Source organism: Castor canadensis, chromosome 8 (assembly GCF_047511655.1).
Source record: "Castor canadensis chromosome 8, mCasCan1.hap1v2, whole genome shotgun sequence".
NCBI lineage: Eukaryota > Metazoa > Chordata > Mammalia > Rodentia > Castoridae > Castor > Castor canadensis.
In genome coordinates this window covers 2,313,322-2,332,226 of record NC_133393.1, presented here as the reverse complement: position 1 = coordinate 2,332,226, position 18,905 = coordinate 2,313,322, and the positions used below count along the sequence as shown (strand labels likewise).

At 41.2% G+C, this 18,905-nt stretch overlaps 1 protein-coding gene across 6 annotated transcripts in view; it reads left to right on the top strand.

Annotated features, from left to right (window-relative positions):
• Positions 1-4,879: 4,879 nt before the first annotated feature.
• Positions 4,880-18,905, top strand: part of Znf451 (zinc finger protein 451) — a 68,674-nt gene continuing 54,648 nt past the window's right edge. Inside the window, exons 1-4 of one of the 6 annotated variants that reach the window (XR_012450580.1) lie at positions 4,880-5,039; positions 5,370-5,453; positions 12,190-12,270; positions 13,892-16,845. Coding sequence is in view for 3 of the 6 variants with exons in the window: in XM_074081827.1 (XP_073937928.1) it covers positions 5,019-5,039; positions 5,370-5,453; positions 12,190-12,270 (186 nt within the window). In the remaining 3 variants the exon portion in view is untranslated. Of the gene's footprint in view, positions 5,040-5,364; positions 5,454-12,189; positions 12,271-13,891; positions 16,846-18,905 lie in introns of those variants that run through there. The other 5 variants (XM_074081827.1, XM_074081829.1, XM_074081825.1 and 2 more) reach the window with 5 other exon arrangements.

The following is an 18,905-nucleotide window of genomic DNA, read 5'->3' as shown; positions in this document are numbered from 1 at the left end:
CTTGGAAGTTTCTCAAGTGAGGTCTGAGGATAAAATGGCCACCGATTTATAAATGGTGACATTGTTCTATCAGACTGTATATTTAGTTTTTATAAGTTGTTCTGGGAGGCCCAATTATCATGCCTGTCCATCTTGTGTCATGTCTTTGTTGTCTTCTAGACCCCAGCTAACTATGCCATCTCCTCCTTTCTGGCTGCTTTTGAGTTCTTCCAACAGTCAGAAATCGCGAGACTTCTGAGCCTGTGGTGGCTGCCGTCTTGTGTTGCTGTCGCCTGAAGCCTGGCCCTGATGCAGGCATGTGCATGCACAGATGCTGTCACTGGCTCCTGAGTGTTGCCTTATTGAGTAGCCTTCCTTTCAGAATTTCATTCCCCAGTACTGCTTAGAGTGGAGAAAACAAATCACAGTTAACACAAAAACCAGATATAGGTGTACTATGAAAAAAATTGAGTCGGGAACTGGTGGCTCGCGCCTGTAATCCTAGCTATTTATGAGGCAGAGATCAGGAGGATTTTGGTTGCAGGTTAGCCTGAGCAAATAGTTCGAGGACCCTATCTCAAAAATACTGAACACAGAAAGGGCTAGCAGAGGGGCGCAAGTGGTAAAAGGGCCTGCCTAGCAAGCATGAGGCCCTGAGTCCACACTGCCAAAAAGAAAAACACAAGAACAACTTTACCATAAATAGCAATAGCAAAGGACAGGGAAAAATAATATAGAATAAACTAAAGAGTTAAAAATTAGTAGAAGTAAAAAAAATAATAATAGAAAATGGGTAGGGAAAGGATAAAAATAAAAGAAGTGACAAGATTTTAATCAGGAAGAAGCCAGGAGTGGTGCATGCATGCAATCCCAGTATTTGCAAGGATGAGGCAGGAGGATCAAGAGTTCAAGGTCAGCCTGGGCTGCCTTATCAAAAACAAACAAAAAAACAATCTCCACCTCAAAACAAGGAGGGAGAAAAAAAAAGTACAGTGAAATAAAAGTCCAATGAAAAAATTAAAAATACACAGATATATGCCACTACAACGAGCCCATCACCCTTTTCTAATTCCCACAGCTTTCTCTTCTCCTTGGAATTTTTTGTTCCAAAACCCAGTCATGTGGAGGATACTTCCATTTCACTGTCTTAGTCATGAAGCTTTGCTTTACTTTTCCCCTCTGAACACTATTTCCCACTGCCTTTTCGCTATTCTTTTCCCTGAGAACTATTAATCTTACTCCTTGTAGTCTTTCTTTTCCTCCTTTCATGATTTTCCTAGCTTTGACTTTCAGCATCTTTACTATAACATGTTTTGTTTTCTTCTACTTGGAATCCATTGAGCTTCTTGTATGTGTAGGTTATTGCTTTTCAATAAATTTAGGAAGTTTTCAGCTATCATGTTTCTGAATCTATTTTCTGCTCTTTTCTATCTTCCTGGGACTCCCATTAAGCCTGTGCTGATGTGATTAGTGGTGTTCCATCTAGGAACTTCTCACTTTTCATTCTTTGTTCTTTGGGTTGCATAATCTTTATCAACATATCTTTAAGCTAGCGTGCGCATTTTCTCTTCTGACAGTCCAGATCTACCTTTGAGTCCTAGAATAGCCCTGTGAGAAACTCTAGTGAGGTTGTATTTATTTTTTTAACATTTATTGCATCTTTCAACTACACCATTTCCAGTTGGTTTTCTATAAGTTCTATTAATATTCTATTTGATGTGACATTGTCACTATGTCTTCCTTTGTTTTTTTCAGTATTGGGGTTTGATCTCAGGGTTTCACACTTGCTAGACAGGTGCTTTACCACTTAAGTACCCAGCCCTTTTTTGCTTTAGTAATTTTTTAGGTAAGTTCTAACATTTTTGCCTGGGGTGGGCCTCAGACTTCGATCCTCCTATCTATGGCCTCCCAAGTCTCTAGGATCACATGTACAGCCCTCACCCCTGGCTTATTGAGATGTATTTTGTTAGCTTTTTGTCCACGATGGTCTCAAATCGAGATCCTCCTGATCTCTGTTTCCCAAGTAGCTAGGATTACAGGCATGAGACACTCTCCTAGCCCTTCTTTTCTTTCTAATCACATTTTCCTTTAGTTCGGTGAGCATGTGAATAATGTGAAGTGGGTTTTTTTGTGGGGGGAGGGGGCATTGTTTCTAAAGTGCTGGACATGGAACCCAGGGCCTTGCACATGCTCAGTAAGCATTCTATAGCAATAGAATAGCTCTGGAGTCTTTTTCTTTCTCCCACATAGTTTATGTTGCTTACTTTCTTCTGGCAAATGAGTCATACTTTTCTGTTTGCTTGCCTTTTAACTTTTTGTTGAAAAATGGGCATTTTTGGGTAAATATTGCAGTAACTCTTTGTATGGATGTCTCTTTCCTCCAGGACTTGCTATTACTTGCTTATTTGTGTAGTGACTGGCTGGATTGTTTTACGGAAGTCCATTTCTCTTTCCTCCACCCCGCCACTATAAAAGCCCCTAAGTTGCTTGTCAGGGAGGTGCAGCATCCTATAGTCACTATGGGATAAAATTGGTTTTGGTCTCTTCCACTTTCCTTGACCACTCTCAGCTGCTGAACTCCACTCATTGCTGCAGATTGCTGTATGGTTTTCTACAATGTTCTGGAGGATAAATTGCTCTATAAAGCAATCCAACCAAATTTTGGCTACTTGGAAGGAATTGTTTCTGAAGTCAGAGTTTGCTGTTCGGTTTGACACCCCCTCCCCTTCCAATCTAGGCAACTTAATTTGCCTTGTATCTTTTTAAAATTGTTATCCAGAGAAGGTCTCCCCCACCTCCTGCTTCAGTTTCCTAAGTGCTGGGATTACCAGCCTGTGCCACCACACCAGACTTAAGTTCTGTAGAGTTTTAAATGCTTCTGAGTAGCTAATGTTCAGACAGTCAGTGGAGAATTGATGAAAACTAAAGTTGAAGCCTAGAATTTTTTGATATATAGAGTTGAATAAATGTATTCTTAGTACAATTAAAACATAAAAATATTCCTTAATCATACAAAAAAAATTTACCTACAGCTAAAGTTCTTCATTTTGAACCTTAAACCAATCAGCAGACAACTGTACCTTTTCCCATTCTAATTAGTTTCCCACTTCACAAGACTGGCCATAAAAATCACCTGACCGAAGTCTTTCTTAGCTTCCTAAGACAGAGATTTACTACACCAAGCTAAATAAAATAGGGTTTTTGGGACTCTAGGAATGTCTTAATCTTCTGTTGGAAGGCTCCAAAGGATTACCTTATAAAAACAGTGAACTACCCATTGGAAAAAAAATTATTATTAACCTTCAAGTAGGTTTCTTATGTCAGGCATGGTCTGCTTAGTGGTTGACATGGTTCTAATCGTACTGTATATCTCTTGCATTTTGGAAAAGTAAGCTTTTAGAAATCTTAGGTAAACATTTTCAGTGGAGGTAAATCACTCTATAGTGTTAACTTCATAGAGTATGTACTGAAATTTAATCATCCCATCTCCCTGTCAATAGACAGCTGTTTCCCAATTTTTGCTATAAAGAAACCTGTGATATATCATTGGGATAAATCCCCGAAATTACAATTAGCAAACTGAATAGTGTGAGCATTTTTTTTTCTATAGCCACATGTTTTCAATACTTTTATCCATTAACTTCTACCTCCAACTGAACGCTCCACTGAACTCTCACCTGTGTATCAGAAGTATTTTAAGTAAAGGTTTGCCTACACATTTTAATCTATTTTACTTATACAGCCTTTAAAAAAATGTATAGGACAGGTCTCTAGTTCTCAGTTGGCCTGTACAAGTCTCAAACTTACTAAGTAGACAAGCAACAGAAGTCATAAGTCACCTGGGAGATGAAGTGTCGAATATTAAACAATTACCATCGACATAGGTAATCACATGGTAGTTTTGTTCATAGACAGCAAAACCAGGCCTCTAAGACTTAAATTTTCCCACTTATATTCTTTTCAAAAACCTTATTTATCACTGGTATTTTTCTAAATTTTATTTTGGTAGGACATTATTTAAGAAAAGATACTGCATAGTTGAATTTGAGAGATCTGTTTGGTAGGCTGGAGTATGAGTATGAAGTGAAAAAAAGGCAACTTTTACTTTATTTTAAAGGGCGCATCTGAGAATATCCTTTAACAGCGCGTTTTAGGTCCCCGAGTCGGTTGCGTGTCGGTCCAGGCGTGGGCCCTGAGTTCACCTCGCTGGCCTGCTTCCTCGGGTTTAGGACACTTGCTGGACGCTGGGGAACAGGTGAGCAGTGGAGGGTTTGCTCAGCACTGCCTCCTGTTAGAACGCAGGTAAACCTCCGCACACCCGGCCCTCAAAACAGAAGAGCGGGAAGAAGGCGAGCGGGTTTGCGGTCCCCCCGCTGACCGAGCGCGCGGGCTCTCGTGTCCCACCCACGCCCGCCCCCCATCACCCAGCGAAGCCTGTGCGGGAGCCATGCGGGATAGGGAGACGGATCCCGGAACGCCGGGAAACGCCGAGCGGCCACGCGACCATGGTCGCCGCAGGGACTGGCGACGCCTCCGTGCCCATCTGCCTAGGAACGCCACACAAGCTGTTAGGCTGGCAAAACGTAGAGGGCGAAAGTCCTATACCTTCCACCTGCGGCTTGCTGCCAACGAATGCCCTCTCCCGCCACTGCTACTGGCCTCACAGGGCAGCAGAACCGGACTCTTCACCCCTGCGAAACTAACACAGGACCTTCCGCGCTCGTTCGTGTCCGTCTTTTCCCCCCAGCACCGCGAGGGGCTACGACCGGCAGCGGGAACCACACTTCCCGGCGTCCTCCGCGGCACGGAAAGGCAGGCTAGGGGCGCGCAAGGCGCACCGGGAGATAGCGGCCCGCGAGGCCACGCCTCCTGCTCCAGCGGTTTCGCGTCTCCTGCCGCCCGCGGCGTCAGCGGCGTCAGCGGCGTCGACGCTCACGCAGGGGCGGGGCGCGGGGCGCGAGGCGCTGCCGGCGGGAAGAGAAGTCGTGGCGGCGGCGGCTGGGACAGCAGGAGCGGCGGTGCTGTCGGCCGTCGGAGCCATGGGAGACCCGGGGCCGGAGGTGAGTAGCCGTGGCGTCCTCAGGGCCGCGCCGAGCCGCGGACGGCTCCGTGCCTCCTCCGGGTCGAGCCTGCTGCTCGGGCGACGCCTCCTCGGCGCCCTGCAGCAGCCATGGCCGCCCGGCCCCCGCCGCCCCGCTCGGCCGCAGCCGGGGCCGCCCCGGCCTCCCCTCGGAGCGGACGCGGCCCGGTCCCGAGCCTCCTGTCCGCTCGGCCGCGGTCTGCCGGCGTGCGTGGCGCGCTCGGCCCGGAGCTTTTGTCTTCAGCGGGCGCGTTGGGATCCGGCCCGGGGCGGGCGCTCACGGACACGCGTGTCCCGCTTCTCTCCCTAGATGATAGGATCCGTCCCGGCGGCCGGGCCCGCGGCGCGCGAGCCAGCGGCGGAGGAGAACGAAGATGACATTCAGTTCGTCGGCGTAAGTAGAGCCTTGGTGACCGCAGCGCGGACGCGGTGCCGCGTGGCGTGGGGTGCGGACGGGGACCAGGGCCGAGCGCGGGGCGCGCAGCGTCCTGCCCGAGGCCGTGGTTTGAAGCGGGCGACATGATCCCCTGAAAGGACGCGCAGGGCGAGCCAGGGGCAGGTGGAGGACAGGGAGGGAGGGTCGTGAGAGGGACAGACAGCTGGAGGACTCCTGACCTCTGAGGTCATCGCGTGACAGCACAGCGCAACAGTGAGGGCTGGAGGCCCGGCACCCCCACCCCAGCCCACCCCCGCGAAAGTGAATGCAGACCGTTGGTGCTGGTCTGAAAGCATCGCGCATGGCTGGGGGCGCGCTGAGTTGATTCCCTTTGGGACAGGGGTTTTAAAGTGTTAGCAAGTGGAATTCAAGGTGGATCCTGGGAATCTGCACTGTGGAACAAATGCACACACGCACGGACCTCTGAGCACACGTTGTTATTAAGCATTGATTTGGGGAAAAGGTGTGTTATCGTTTGGGTAGTTGCCATTTGGTATTAAAGCTATGTGATTTTTTTTTCCTTTTGATTGTCCATCTGATGAATATTTGTGGGTATTGTTGACCAACTATATAAAAGTTGTTATAAAACAATATCTTCCAAAACTTTGGGCCATTGTGGTGGTCCATTGTTGTTTGGTGTTTTCATGGATTTGTTTTGAAGGGAATCATGAATTGTTTTCTTGGCTTGCTTGCTTGTTGCCTGTATACATTGTACTCTTTGCTTTTCGTTTTGAACTTTGGGGATTTGGGGTGAGTGGTAGAAATGCGTTGTATCCCCTTCACTGTGGACTGAAACATGTTCTTTTGGGACAGTGTTGGTCACTGACCCCATGGCTATGCATAATCCTAAGCATGAGCTGAAGTAAAATTGATGACAGCATTCCGTAACTTACTAGGACAGATGTTTTTGGTTCTTCCTGAATCTTGGTATATTTGTGAACAGTGTTTACTTTTATGTATCATACAGATACAAGTAGGAATAACACTTTTATTTATGAATTATGGCCTTTTGAGAAACAGGCATTATAAATAAAAGGCTTCAAAGCTAAATTTTTATACCCTGTCGAATCAAGAATTGCATTAAGCTTTTTTTTTGGTTCAGTTTTAGCAAGGGGTAGGGGGGAAGAGAGAAACATTTCCTGTTCCCCACACAGGAAATGGGAGCAAAGACTGCATTAAAGTTTTTAATTTAAACTTTATTTTAAATGTAGAAGATCAAGAATAAAGAATGAGAAAATTCATTGTATATTCAACTTAATAAATTTTTCCCTGTTTCCAGAGAAAGATTGAACAGTTTGACAGTTCTGAATGGAAAATTAATTGCATGTTTTAAGTGCAATTACAATACTTAAGAAACCTATTTAAAACTTCTTCTGTGTTTAAGTGGTACCACTTAAAGGGCAATTAGTTATAGCTTAATTCTGTTTTAAAATGCATCTGAATTATAGCACAGTGGAGGCCAAAGTGGGAGGATTGTGAGTTGGAGTTGAGCCTGGATTAAGCAGAGTTCTGGACCCCCTTGGGCTGCCTAGTGAGACCTTGTCTCAAAAAACCAAAACCAGCCAAAGAGCCACTCAGAGACAGAATCTTGGACTCTGTGTAACCCAGTCCCAGATTTCACTCTGCAGGTAATGCTTAACCAGTAAAGATGAAAAATAGTTCTCTGCTTGAGTTCTTCAGATTACAAAGCACATTATGATGTCACTTTTTGATTTACTCATCTAACTTTTAACCTACGTGGTGGCACAGCAGACTTTCTGTGGTTGCAAAATTTAGAACTTGAATCCAAACACGGTATGTTGAAGGAAAGGAGTGATAGATATGCAGATATGAGCCCTTTCACTTAAATTTTATTGAAATGTGCAGAAAAGTGCACAATTCATAAGTGGATTTTTGCAGTCAAATACATTTGTGTAAACAGTACTCAAATCAAGAAACAGAGTTACTATAACAAAGTTTTTACCCTTGGGTTTCTTGCTTTATTTTGTATAATAATATGTCTCTTTATTGAACCACTGTCTTTCTATCTATTTTTGAAATGGTGATCTTTTATCATATTTACTTCCAAAAACATTAGCTAAAAGCTGTTGACAGAATTAATTCACAGTGCCACCGTAGGTATAAAAGTATAAAAAAACTGTGCAGGAAACCTGTCATAGTCTTCATAATAGCACAGGAACTTTAGGTTTCAGCTAAGTTTATTAGTATAATATAGAGTCATTGAAAATTTGGTAACTACGGAAATCTAGAGATAACTTGAGCACATAGGTTGAGTATTGATGCTTTTAGCTGCAGTAGAAAATGAGTATCTTTTCTCTGGGTTTCTTGGACTATAATTGTCATCAGGCAAAAGTAGTGTGAAGCTTGTAATACTCAAAGACATGCATTAAGTACCTTAGAGCTCTGTCCATTAATTAGAAGTCTATCCTCCCCTTAACTGTCAGTATTTTAGTGCAGGTAATAGGATAGGAGAAGTGAGGAAATGTTCTAATAGACAGTAGAAAGTTCTTGTTTAAAGAGTTCATAGTGCTTTTTATATTTAGTTATTTTTTGGCGAGGTACCAGAGTTTGAACTCAGGCTTGCTAGGCAGGTGTCTACCACTTGAGCCACTCTGCCAGTCCTCACGGTGCTTTTAAAGAATGCAAGTTTGTGGCTTTGGCATAGGTAGTTCTTGGTTCTTTATGTGTGTTTAAAGGGCATTTTGTGTAGAAAAAAAAAAAAGGAAAAGCTGAAAAAGGAAAGGATTAAATGTAATTTTAGAGGATCAGGTGTTTTTATTTTAATTTAAGTTAGTTTTTACATTGGAAGAGGGAAGGATGGGCCAGATGGCACATTTGAATGTTGAACTAAATTTGAATTATAAAGTAGGCAGTTGGGAGTTATTTGAAAAAAGGTTTTGAACTGGACAGGGCTACAGAAGTAAAATACGACCCTAAGTTCACTATATGGGGGAAAACATGAGTTATTTAGGATTTTAAGTTAGGTTTTTGTTTTTATGCCCAAATTCATATTCATTGTTTCAGAAAATTCTTAAGTTGCCATAAACCACTTTCTTTTGTTCACCATATTTAATTACATTACTGTCTTGTTCTAAGTAGAAAATTGGCGCATTGGTTTTGAGAATCAGTTTCCCAATTAATAGGAATGAGATTTTTCTATTTTGTTAAAATAATATTTTTAAAATTTAGAATATTATGCTGTGTTCCTAAAATGTTTTGTCATGCCAGTGCGTGAGCCCTGCTGCTAAATTGTAATGCCATTTGGAGTTGAATCCTTTGATTTTGTTATTTGTACAAGCAGGGATGAGAATAATCATTTACTAGTTGTAATATCTATATAATACCTATCTATTACAGATATAAGACTATTTCTTTATATGTTTATTATAAACATTACTTCTTGGAGGAGGTAGTAACTTATCTTTGGTCCATGTTTTGAAATGTTCAGAATGAGGCAATAGCAGATAGTCTTTTTTTTCTTATTAAAGGGAAAGAAAATGTTTTTTCTCAGAAACCTAGGCAATAAGTAGTGATTTAAAAATAAGAGTTCATACTTTGAAGTACCTCAGAATTATTGCGACCCCACAGCCAACTTATGTTTAGAGAACCAGACTACTCCACTCACTTTCAGCATCCTTTAAATGGGGTAATGGTAATAATTCAGATGTCAGCTTGTAAGGCAGTTTTGGGGACTGGATGAGACAGTGTGCATGAGGAGCTTACATAGTGCTGGGTTCAGGGCTCAGTAAGTATTCTGGCTAATGGTAAAATAATCAGAGTCCTCAGTATTCTGGAGTTACTCTGTATCCACAGAGAAAACCAGCTAAAGTGTACTATGTTTGTATACAAGCAAGGTACTTATTTTTCCATCCAATCTACTTGCCTTTTTGACAGTCTCTTAACATGTTTTCTCTTTTTAGTGTATCTATCGCTTGTAAATCAGTAATTATTTTTTGAGTCAACAAATAAACTTCTTTTTTTTCTCAGTTTTGGATTTTTCACCCTGATTTTTTCTTTCATTCTAGTTACTGTGAATCATATGAAATTGTGTTTTGCAGTCCAAAAATGGTTGTATATCAGTATAGTAGTTCACTCCAGTAGTAAATTCCTGGTAGTCTTGTCTCATCTGTCCTTCCTCTTGACATTTATGTTACTTCTGCAGCTAGTTCTTAAACTTATTTATCTTTTTATTTATTCTGAGATGCCATGGATTGAATTCATGGCCTTGCACATGCTAGACAAGTGCTGTACCATTGAACTACATCCCCAGTCCTCTGCTGCTACTTTTTAATCCCGTTTATAGCCATTTTTCATTCCGTTTTGTTTGTCTTTGCTTTGTTGAACTAGGATCTCCCTATGGTGCCATGCTGGCAGGAATTCTGTATTGTAGTCTAGGCTGGCCTCCAGCTAGTGATCCTTCCGCCTCAATCTCTCAAATGCTGAAATTATAGAAATGTATCACTGTGATTAGCTTCCCTCTTTTTCTGTACTTTACGTTCACAGAAATTCTGCCCATGTCTCTCTTTTTTTTTGCCTACTTGGGGACTTTTTTGGTTACTATTTCTGTGGTACTGTAATAAGTTCCTAAAAGCTGAATGTGGTGATACATACCTCTGATTCCAGCACTGAGAAGGCTGAGGCAGGAAGGTTGATAGTTCAAGGCTTTCCTGGGCTACTAGTGAAACACTGTCTCTAAGTAAATATTTAAGAAAATTAAACTTCCCTTAAGAATTCCCTGCCTGCCCTTTGCTTTTTTGAAACAGGGACTCTCTGTGTAGCCCAGATTGGCCTCAAACTTGTGATATTTCTGCTTCAGCCTCCCAACTGCTGGGATTTCAGATGTACTTCCCATCCCCCCAGTATCTTTGTGTGTGTGTATGTGTGTGTGTGGTATTGGGATTTGAACTCAGGGCTTTGCTCTTGCTAGGTAGGTGCAGGTGCTCTGCCACTGAGCCACACCTCCCCCTGTCCCCCAATATCTTGAAAAAATTGTCATTATTTTTTCTGCCTCATTCTCGCCTTGCTTTTGTTGTTCTTTTAGAGTCTGGCTTCTGTGCTCTCTTTCTTCAACATTGTTCTCTCAAAGGCGTTTAAAAATGTCCTGTTGCTAAATTGGGTGATGTCTTCTTGGTGTTCATTGTTTTTGCACACATTTAGCATAGAGAGCTTTTTGTTGGGGCAATATAAGCTCCTGTTTAGTTGTAGAGTTCAGCATTCTAAGGCACAAGTCCCAAATCTCTGTTTCCTGGTATGTTCATACTCCCAGATTACAGGCCTGCATTTCCAGCTGTCTTCCAGGTACCTATTCATACTTGAGTCCATTATGTCCAAAAGAACATCAGTTTTGTACGTCTGCATTCCGAATTTATACTAATGACTAGCATTCTAGTCATTTGAGCTCAGAATTTCAAAAACCTTTTTATTCCTTGATTTTTCGGGACTTGGTGGGGGGGGTGGCGTCAGCAGTACTGGGGTTTGAACTTAAGAGCTTTATGCTTGCTGTACAAGTGCTCTACCCCTTGAGCCATACCCCCAGACCTTTTTCCTTTTTGATTGATTGATTTTTGGTGATGCTGTGGTTTGAACTCAGAGCCTCACACTTGCTTGGCAGGTGTTCTACCACTTGAGCCACTCCGCCAGCTTGCTTTAGTTATTTATGCCTTGGCTGGACTGTGATCCTCCTTATTTATGCTTTCTGTGTAGCTGAGATGACAGCCCCACAGTGTCACGCCCAGCTTTGATTGGTTGAAATGAGGTCTCATGAATTTTCTGCCCCAGCTGGCCTTGACTGTGATCCTCTCGATCTCTGCCTCCTGAGTAGCTGTAATTACATATGTGAGCCACCTCACCTGGCCTTAATTTGCTATAGAATAAAATTTGGGCGCTTAAGCCTGGTGTTCAAGACCTGGTCTGTGAAGAAATCAACATGAAAGGAAAGAAAGGTTGGAAGAATCTGGGTTTGATGTTTTAGTCTGTGCAGTGTGGGATATGAAGATAAGCTGTTGGTAAAAGAGCTCATGTTTTGAGCTTGGATCATTCTTATTTTTTCCTTTTTTTCCTGTTTTGGGGATTGAATTTGGGGCTTTGCATAGGCTAGGCAAGCTCTCTAGCACTGAGCTACTTATCCCTAGCCCATGAGCTTAGATATCTTTTTTTTTTCTTCATTTTTCTTTTATTATTCATATGAGCATACAAGGCTTGGTTCATTTCTCCCCCCTGCCCCCACCCCCTTACCACCCACTCCGCCCCCTCCCTCTCCCTGCCCCTCAATACCCAGCAGAAACTATTTTGCCCTTATTTCTAATTTTGTTGTAGAGAGAGTATAAGCAGTAATAGGAAGGAACAAGGATTTTTGCTGGTTGAGATAAGGATGAGCTTAGATATCTTAACAGACTGTTGATTCCCATCCCTTCATAGTATCTGTATCTTGGCCTGGAACTTGCTGTGTAGCTCAGGCTGGCCTTGAGCTCCTGATCCTCTTGCCTCAGCCTCCAGAATGCTGGGATCACAGGCATGTACCACTATGCCAGCTCTGAATTATTTTGCTCTGCTGCTTTTGATTATTTTCTGCTACCCATAAGATTTCCTCTTCAGAGCCAATCCCAACAGACAAACCCAAAAAAATATTGTTTTAAATGTTAGTTTGTTTTAAATAACTGTTCATGATATGTGTATTTGCTCAATTCTATTATAGGAAGGACCACTAAGACCGGTTCTTGAGTACATTGATCTGGTCAGCAGTGATGACGAAGAGCCTACCACCTCTCATAGCGATGTAAGTACATTGCATTTGACTTGTACTTTTTCACTTGTGTCAAGTTAAGAGGCTTTTTTAAAAGAGTTCACCAATCAGTGATGGCTGTGTTGAGGAGTGATAGCACTTTAGAGAATGGCTGTGATAGGCACTACAAGAAGTTTTTTTGCCCAGAACATTTCCTTCCAATTTTGTTTCTTCTACTTTCAGTGAGAATGTGGAAAGATAAATTAACTCTAGGAAGTTCTAAACTCTAGAGGGAAATTAATAATAATAATAATAAACCCTGCAAGCTTTTTGGCTTCTCTTGTGTTTGTTATTTGTTGTACTCTTCGTCTGTTGCCATGTAGAACTGAATCTTTTCCTTCCAGAAGCACATGGCCACAGAAACTTTGGCTTATTTTGGTAGAAAGGATGTGTGAAAATGGAATGTGGGGAATGATTTACAGCTGATACATTACTTCAGTCTTCATCCCTTTGAACCTTCTCTTTCCCCCAGTTCATTTGGAATTATTATCTTACCTGTGACTTTGCTGGTTGTGGGCTTGACCCTTGTTTATTTACTCTGAGAGTTGAATTAGTTGAACCCTTTGTAGCAATCTTGCTTTTCATTTGTCTTTGCCTTAGCCCAAATTTCTATTAATGGACTATTTTCCTGATGGATTGGAGAATTCCTGGCTGTTGCTCATGGTGGCCAGAAAGCTACTTGCTGTATGATATGGGGGATTGAGACTTGGACTTGGAATCAAAATACCAATACTGGTTTAGGACACAGCTGTACCCCTTTTATCAATCAAGTGAGAATAATACCTACCTCACAGGGTTGTTGTGAGGATGAAATGAGGTAATAAACTTGTACTCTCCTTCAAATTTCAAACCTTAAGCCGGGCGCCTTGGGCTCATGCCTGTAATCCTACTTAGGAAGCAGAGATGAGGATCACGGTTTGAAATCAGCCTGAATAAATAGTTTGCGAGACCCTATCTCGAAAACACCCAACACAAAAAAGGGGTTGGCGGAATAGCTTAAGTGGTAAGAGTGTCTTCCTAGCATGTGCAAGGCCCTGAGTTCAAACCTCAGTCCACCAATAAATAAATAAATAAATAAAATTCAAACCATAAAACAGGAATATACAACTAGAAAGTTTTATTCATGGAGACTTACTGACAGAATTTTACAGGGGCTTAAAATGACTAATAGGGAGTTGCAGATTTTTTTTCTTCTCCTTAGGACTTTCCTCAAGTTTTCTCTGCCATTATTAGCTTCCACTTGTTAACTTACATATATTGAGTAGGGATATTTTCATTAATTGTTCTTACCAGTGGTCTCACCACCTCATCTTATCTTAGCTCAAAATCAAGCAGCAGGCTATGACAGTACCACTTGAAGTGAGCTTATTTTTAGTCTCTTGCTTGTTTGTAGACAAAGTCCCATATTAGACTGCATCATTGGGATTTGTGGTAGCAAAGCTTGTGGATTTGACTTCTATTCTTCACTGACCTGTAGTATTTGCAATTTAAATTATTTATAATAATTTAAAATTTGAATTCTACTTACTGGACATGCATCTCTGCACTTGAAAGTTAACATATTAAAAGCATTTTTTTTTCTTCCTTGGTTTTCTTACTCATGTGGATAACCCAGAGAATGCCTGAATCTAAGGTGCCATCCTCTGAGAATCATCGCCCAGAAATGTGCTCTAGCTGCAGTGTTCCTCTTCCCATTGGAGACAGCAGCTCCTCCTCTGGGAGTTGTACCAGCAGCCCACAAAGAATAGTTTCTCAACCTTCCTCTGTTGAGAACTCATTGGAGAACCAGAAAAATGATCAAAATAATTCAGATATTAAGAGCTCTGAGACAGAGACACTTAAGTCATCACAAAATTATCAGACTCTGTCTTCATCTCCACCTCTGGTCCCCCAAGAATCTTCTGAGGTTAAAGAGAATTTACCTGTAGCATCGGCCTCAGCTTCACAGCACGGACAGGATGCCATACTCTATCTTCAGACACAAGTGGCTGAGATGTCCCGGGTGATACGTGATCTGCAGTCCAGGAGCTGTTTTAGATTTCATCATTCTAGGCCAAATGAGAACACCTCAGTTCCTTGGGATATCTCAACCTCTAAGGATGAAAACTTGGCCACAGTTGAAGAAGAGGTTGATTGCAAGTTCCCATCAGCTGAAGACAAAGGGCAGTCACCTGACCACACCCAGTCTAGTTTCACAGGTCTTTTGAAGAGAATGGAACAAAGAGGTGTTATAAAGAGGGTAACTTTACAACCGGAAACTGAATCCTGTGAAGGGAAACCTGATTGTGTGACCTCTAAAAAACGTTTGGTTCCTCCATTGCATCCTCTTTTGAGAATTGCCACCACTGAAGTCTTTAAAGACCCTGCTGATTGCCATCCTTCTTCCTTCATGGGGCACAGGGTATATTCTGTGGCCAAGGATACCTCTCCTTTCCAACCAAATCCACCAGCTGAGGGCCCTATTGTTGAAGCATTAGAGCATGGCAAAAGAGGAAACTCGACATCTCCTCTAGATTCTACCTCAAAAGAAATGGAGATCATGGGTTGTAGGTTCTACCATGCTGCCTCCATTGCAGCCCGAGCTGCTAGCTACATGGCCTATATGACTCAGTATCAGCGAAAACTCTGGGAAGACATGGAGGAGCTGGTTCATGACCCAGAGTTTGACCGTGGAAAAGCAAGGTGTATAATATCTGATGGTATGGATGCGGGCCTTTGGCAGCTTTGTACAACTAGGGACATAATGGACTCTGTAGTTAGAGTCATGGCCATGGCAATAGACTACAGAAGGCAGGCCTGGCTCCGACTGACATCTCTCACTAAGAAAACGCAGGAGAAAATCTTACACTTGCCATTTGATGGTGCTTCCCTTTTTGGTCAAGATGTAGATGCTGTTGTTGCAGAAGAAAACAGTATTAAAGAAAATGATTATAAGGATCACAGTAAATACTATAACCAGCATCGATACTTTTATAGTCATGAACAGAAAGCTCATTATCACAACAGAGGGTACTCCAAAGGGGACTGGTACAAACCGCGAAACCACCCCTATAGATATAGAAAGAAGGGAGAATCTCCAGAACGCCATGGGTATAAGAATTAATAACCTGTTTACGATAGGTTATTAGTAAAGATAGTCATCCAAGAGCCTATTTTGTTCCTTCCCCACTCAGACAGGATCTACAGGTAGGAGGTCATCTTAAAAACTGAGTGCATGTCTGGAGTGATCACAGCTGATGTTTGAATTCTAGACTTTTGGAATTAAGTATATAATAAAGAGACTCATGTTTTTTTGGACAAGTGAACAATGGGGAGACTTTGTTGTAAGGAGGGTTGAACAAAGATTTACCCATTATTTCTAATCCAGACTTAAGTCTAGAGGAGGACACTTTGGAATTTGAATTGTCTTGTGATTAAAGGAAGAGTTCTTCTTCAGGAGAGTCTTGTGATAAACTGAGGACAAAGAGATTGTGGATTTGGAAACAGTCTGTTACATCTCTGTTTACTAAGACCAGAGGTAGATCCTTCACTTTTAGGTCATCAGTGCTTCCTTGTTCAGGCTTCATCTTGATAGATCTTCAAAAGATTATTGGTCTGTCAACAGACACTGTCAAGATGACCAACTCACCATGAGTTCATACTACTATCAAGCTCTGTGAGACTTCAGAATCAGCCATGAAGCTATGTGCCAGTTGGAATTCAAATAAAATTTTGCCAAATCCAATTTGCTTCCAGTTGGGATGGCTAGATGTCAAAAGTCTTCTGGACACCAACTTGAAAAAGACTTTCCTGCCTGTAACATCATGTGTAGAAATTTTCACAGTAACTGTCTTCATCAAGACAGATGGTTACCATACCATTGCCACTCATAAAGCTACATGTGAGATAATTCTTTTTTGTCATCAATTCTAGTGGTCTTTGACCTGTCAGGCTCTCCTACCAACTATGAGACTCAAATCATAGAAGTCTCTATAATCTGGGCCTTTCACCAAGATGGCCTTCTTAAACCTATCTTCTAAATGGTTAAATCTTTTGAGCTTGATGATACATCACACTCTCAATCCAATAGATATGTGCATCCATTCCCTGGAAATAAAGGATATTATTTAAGTCATCCAAGTAGGACAATCTGAATTCTTTAAGAGCAAGAATTCCAAACATGCCTGACTATCTGATCTCCTACTGAAAGAGAAAGCCGTCAGTCTCAATCTCATGGAGAAATCCTTAAGTTAAGGATGTCATGAAGGTAGCAAGCCTCACAGTTCTGTTTCTGGATATCTAAATGATGATACCCATTAATGATTTCTTGATGGACTGAGATCAAGACTTCCGTGACATGTTCTTGGTTAAATTGGTCTCTTAATGTTGTCAGACTCACCTGAAGGGGTGACTTATCTTTTTGTTCAAATATTAGTTTTCCATCATACTGGAGCTGGCATCACATACCTCAGTTACATATCCTACAGTATCTTCTGTAATCTCAAGGCAGTGGCTGTATGGTGTACCAGGCCTTAGATCCTTGTCTTCACAGCATGACTTTGGGAAAGGAGAAAATGTCAAGTTTGAGAGGTCTGAATACATCACTCTGGTGTTACTTGCTTAACAGCCAAAAAAAGTTTTTTTTTTTCATAGACTTAAAATTCTGTAACTTACTGGTTTGTCAAACATCTGTCTTAAAAAACTGCTTGGTCAACTGTTTTTGGGTATACTATTAGTGGAATATAGCCCTCTTTTAAGGTTTATGTGATCTCTGTTCTTGCCATAGTTATAACACTGTAGTAATTGGCATTTTCTGTGATGCCGACCTTTTAGTAGTTTTTGGGAAGCTTATTTCTCCTCCCCATCATAGCCATATTCAGCACTCTTTTAATCTACCTTCTTCCTCTTCCTGTTTGTGCTATAGAAATTGATGGCACAGATATCCCTACTGGGAAGAAGTCATTTTGTCAGGTAATTGTAGGATACTGTATTGGTCCTATTTATCCTGTTTGTACACTAAGCCTGAACTGGTCATGATAAAGATCATTTAGAAATTTAACCAAGTTGTACCTGGAGATAACATTTACCTTATTTTTCTATATTATCCACTGTTCTACTTCCACTTCTTCAGGTCCATGCCAGTGTTCTCCAAAAATCTTTCAGACTGAACTCCAGAAGAACACTGCTTACCTGAAAAGAAACATGGGCCTAAGAAGTCATACACAGATGTTCATAGCTTGTAATATGTACTATAACAGTGAAGCAGTCTTGTGTCCTTGACATTGGCAGTATAGTTTTCTTCTGAGAAGGGACTAGGCACCCAGATTGAATTGGAAAAAGATACCTTGGGAGGGTTTTATGTGACTGCACATAAGTTCCCAACTAGTTAAGGCAACTTCAGACTGACCCAGTTTTCCAGTCTTCCCTGTTCTTCCCCTGAATTAGATGGTATTTCACAGATTTGGTGATTTTTGAGATACCCTTGTTTTCCAAAAACTAAACCAAAATTAATGATGCTTGAAGATAATGATTCTCTGAAATTGCTTTGGCACTTCCACTTAATATGCTGCTTCTTTCTTTTCCCCCTTTTAAATTGTGATAAAACACATAAAACTTAGCACCTTAACCATTTTTAAGAGTTTAGTTCATTAGTGGTAACTGTATTCACATCAATGTGTGGATCTTCCTTTGTTTCGGAGAGGGGACTAGATTTGTTTTTCTTTTATTGAGACAGGGTCTCTCTGTGTACCCTAGGTTGACTTCAAACTCAGCAGTCCTCCTGCTTTAGCCTTCCAAATGCTGGGATTACAAGCGTGTACCACCACACTTGGGTCTTAAATATTTTTAAGACAACATTATTCTTTTCCTCTTGTGATATTTATGCTGCTCAGTAATAAAATAAAAGTTTTTTAACTACTGTAGTTGGTACCCAAGCATCTCCTGAAAGAGGAGAGGTATCAGGAAATCACCAAGTCAGTGACCAAATAAGGAACTTAATGAAAGTATTTGACATTTGATTGGGGGTGATGACAGTACAGTAGGGGAGGAACACCTTTTAGCTATAGAGTAGTTTATTGTCTGCAGAAGAAACAATACCTGATATATCCCTAACCTGGTTATCTTTTTTTTTTTTTTTTAATCTTGTATACTTAAGTGGTGATGGTGTTAGAAAACTAAAAGTAGTGATTTAGGGAGACAACCCAAGTAGGTTATAGAACCCATAAATATTTATACTGTGCCTGCCATGTGCAGAGCCTGTGGCAAAAGTTTTTTATTAGACTAACTAGACATAAAATAAAGCTAGATTTTTTGGGAGGCCTTGGAAAAGATGCAAGTTTAATGATATGATAGTCTCAAAGGGATGTGTCCAATTATTCTTTCAAAATGTTATTTCTTGACTAGACATAAAATACATGTGGAGACAATGTGATTTCTTATAGTTACTATGTATAGAGATACACTACTTCCATTAATTGTTATGAAGTGCCTTTTAAAATTTCACACTTATGTTTAAAACTTAAATTTCAATGTATGGCATATATTGCCGGTGGTATTTATGTGAATTCTGTACTGTGATTTAACCTTTTAGTTTAATTCATTGTCTGTACAATTGCACTATTTAAATGTACTCTCCTTCTGAATGTTAATTT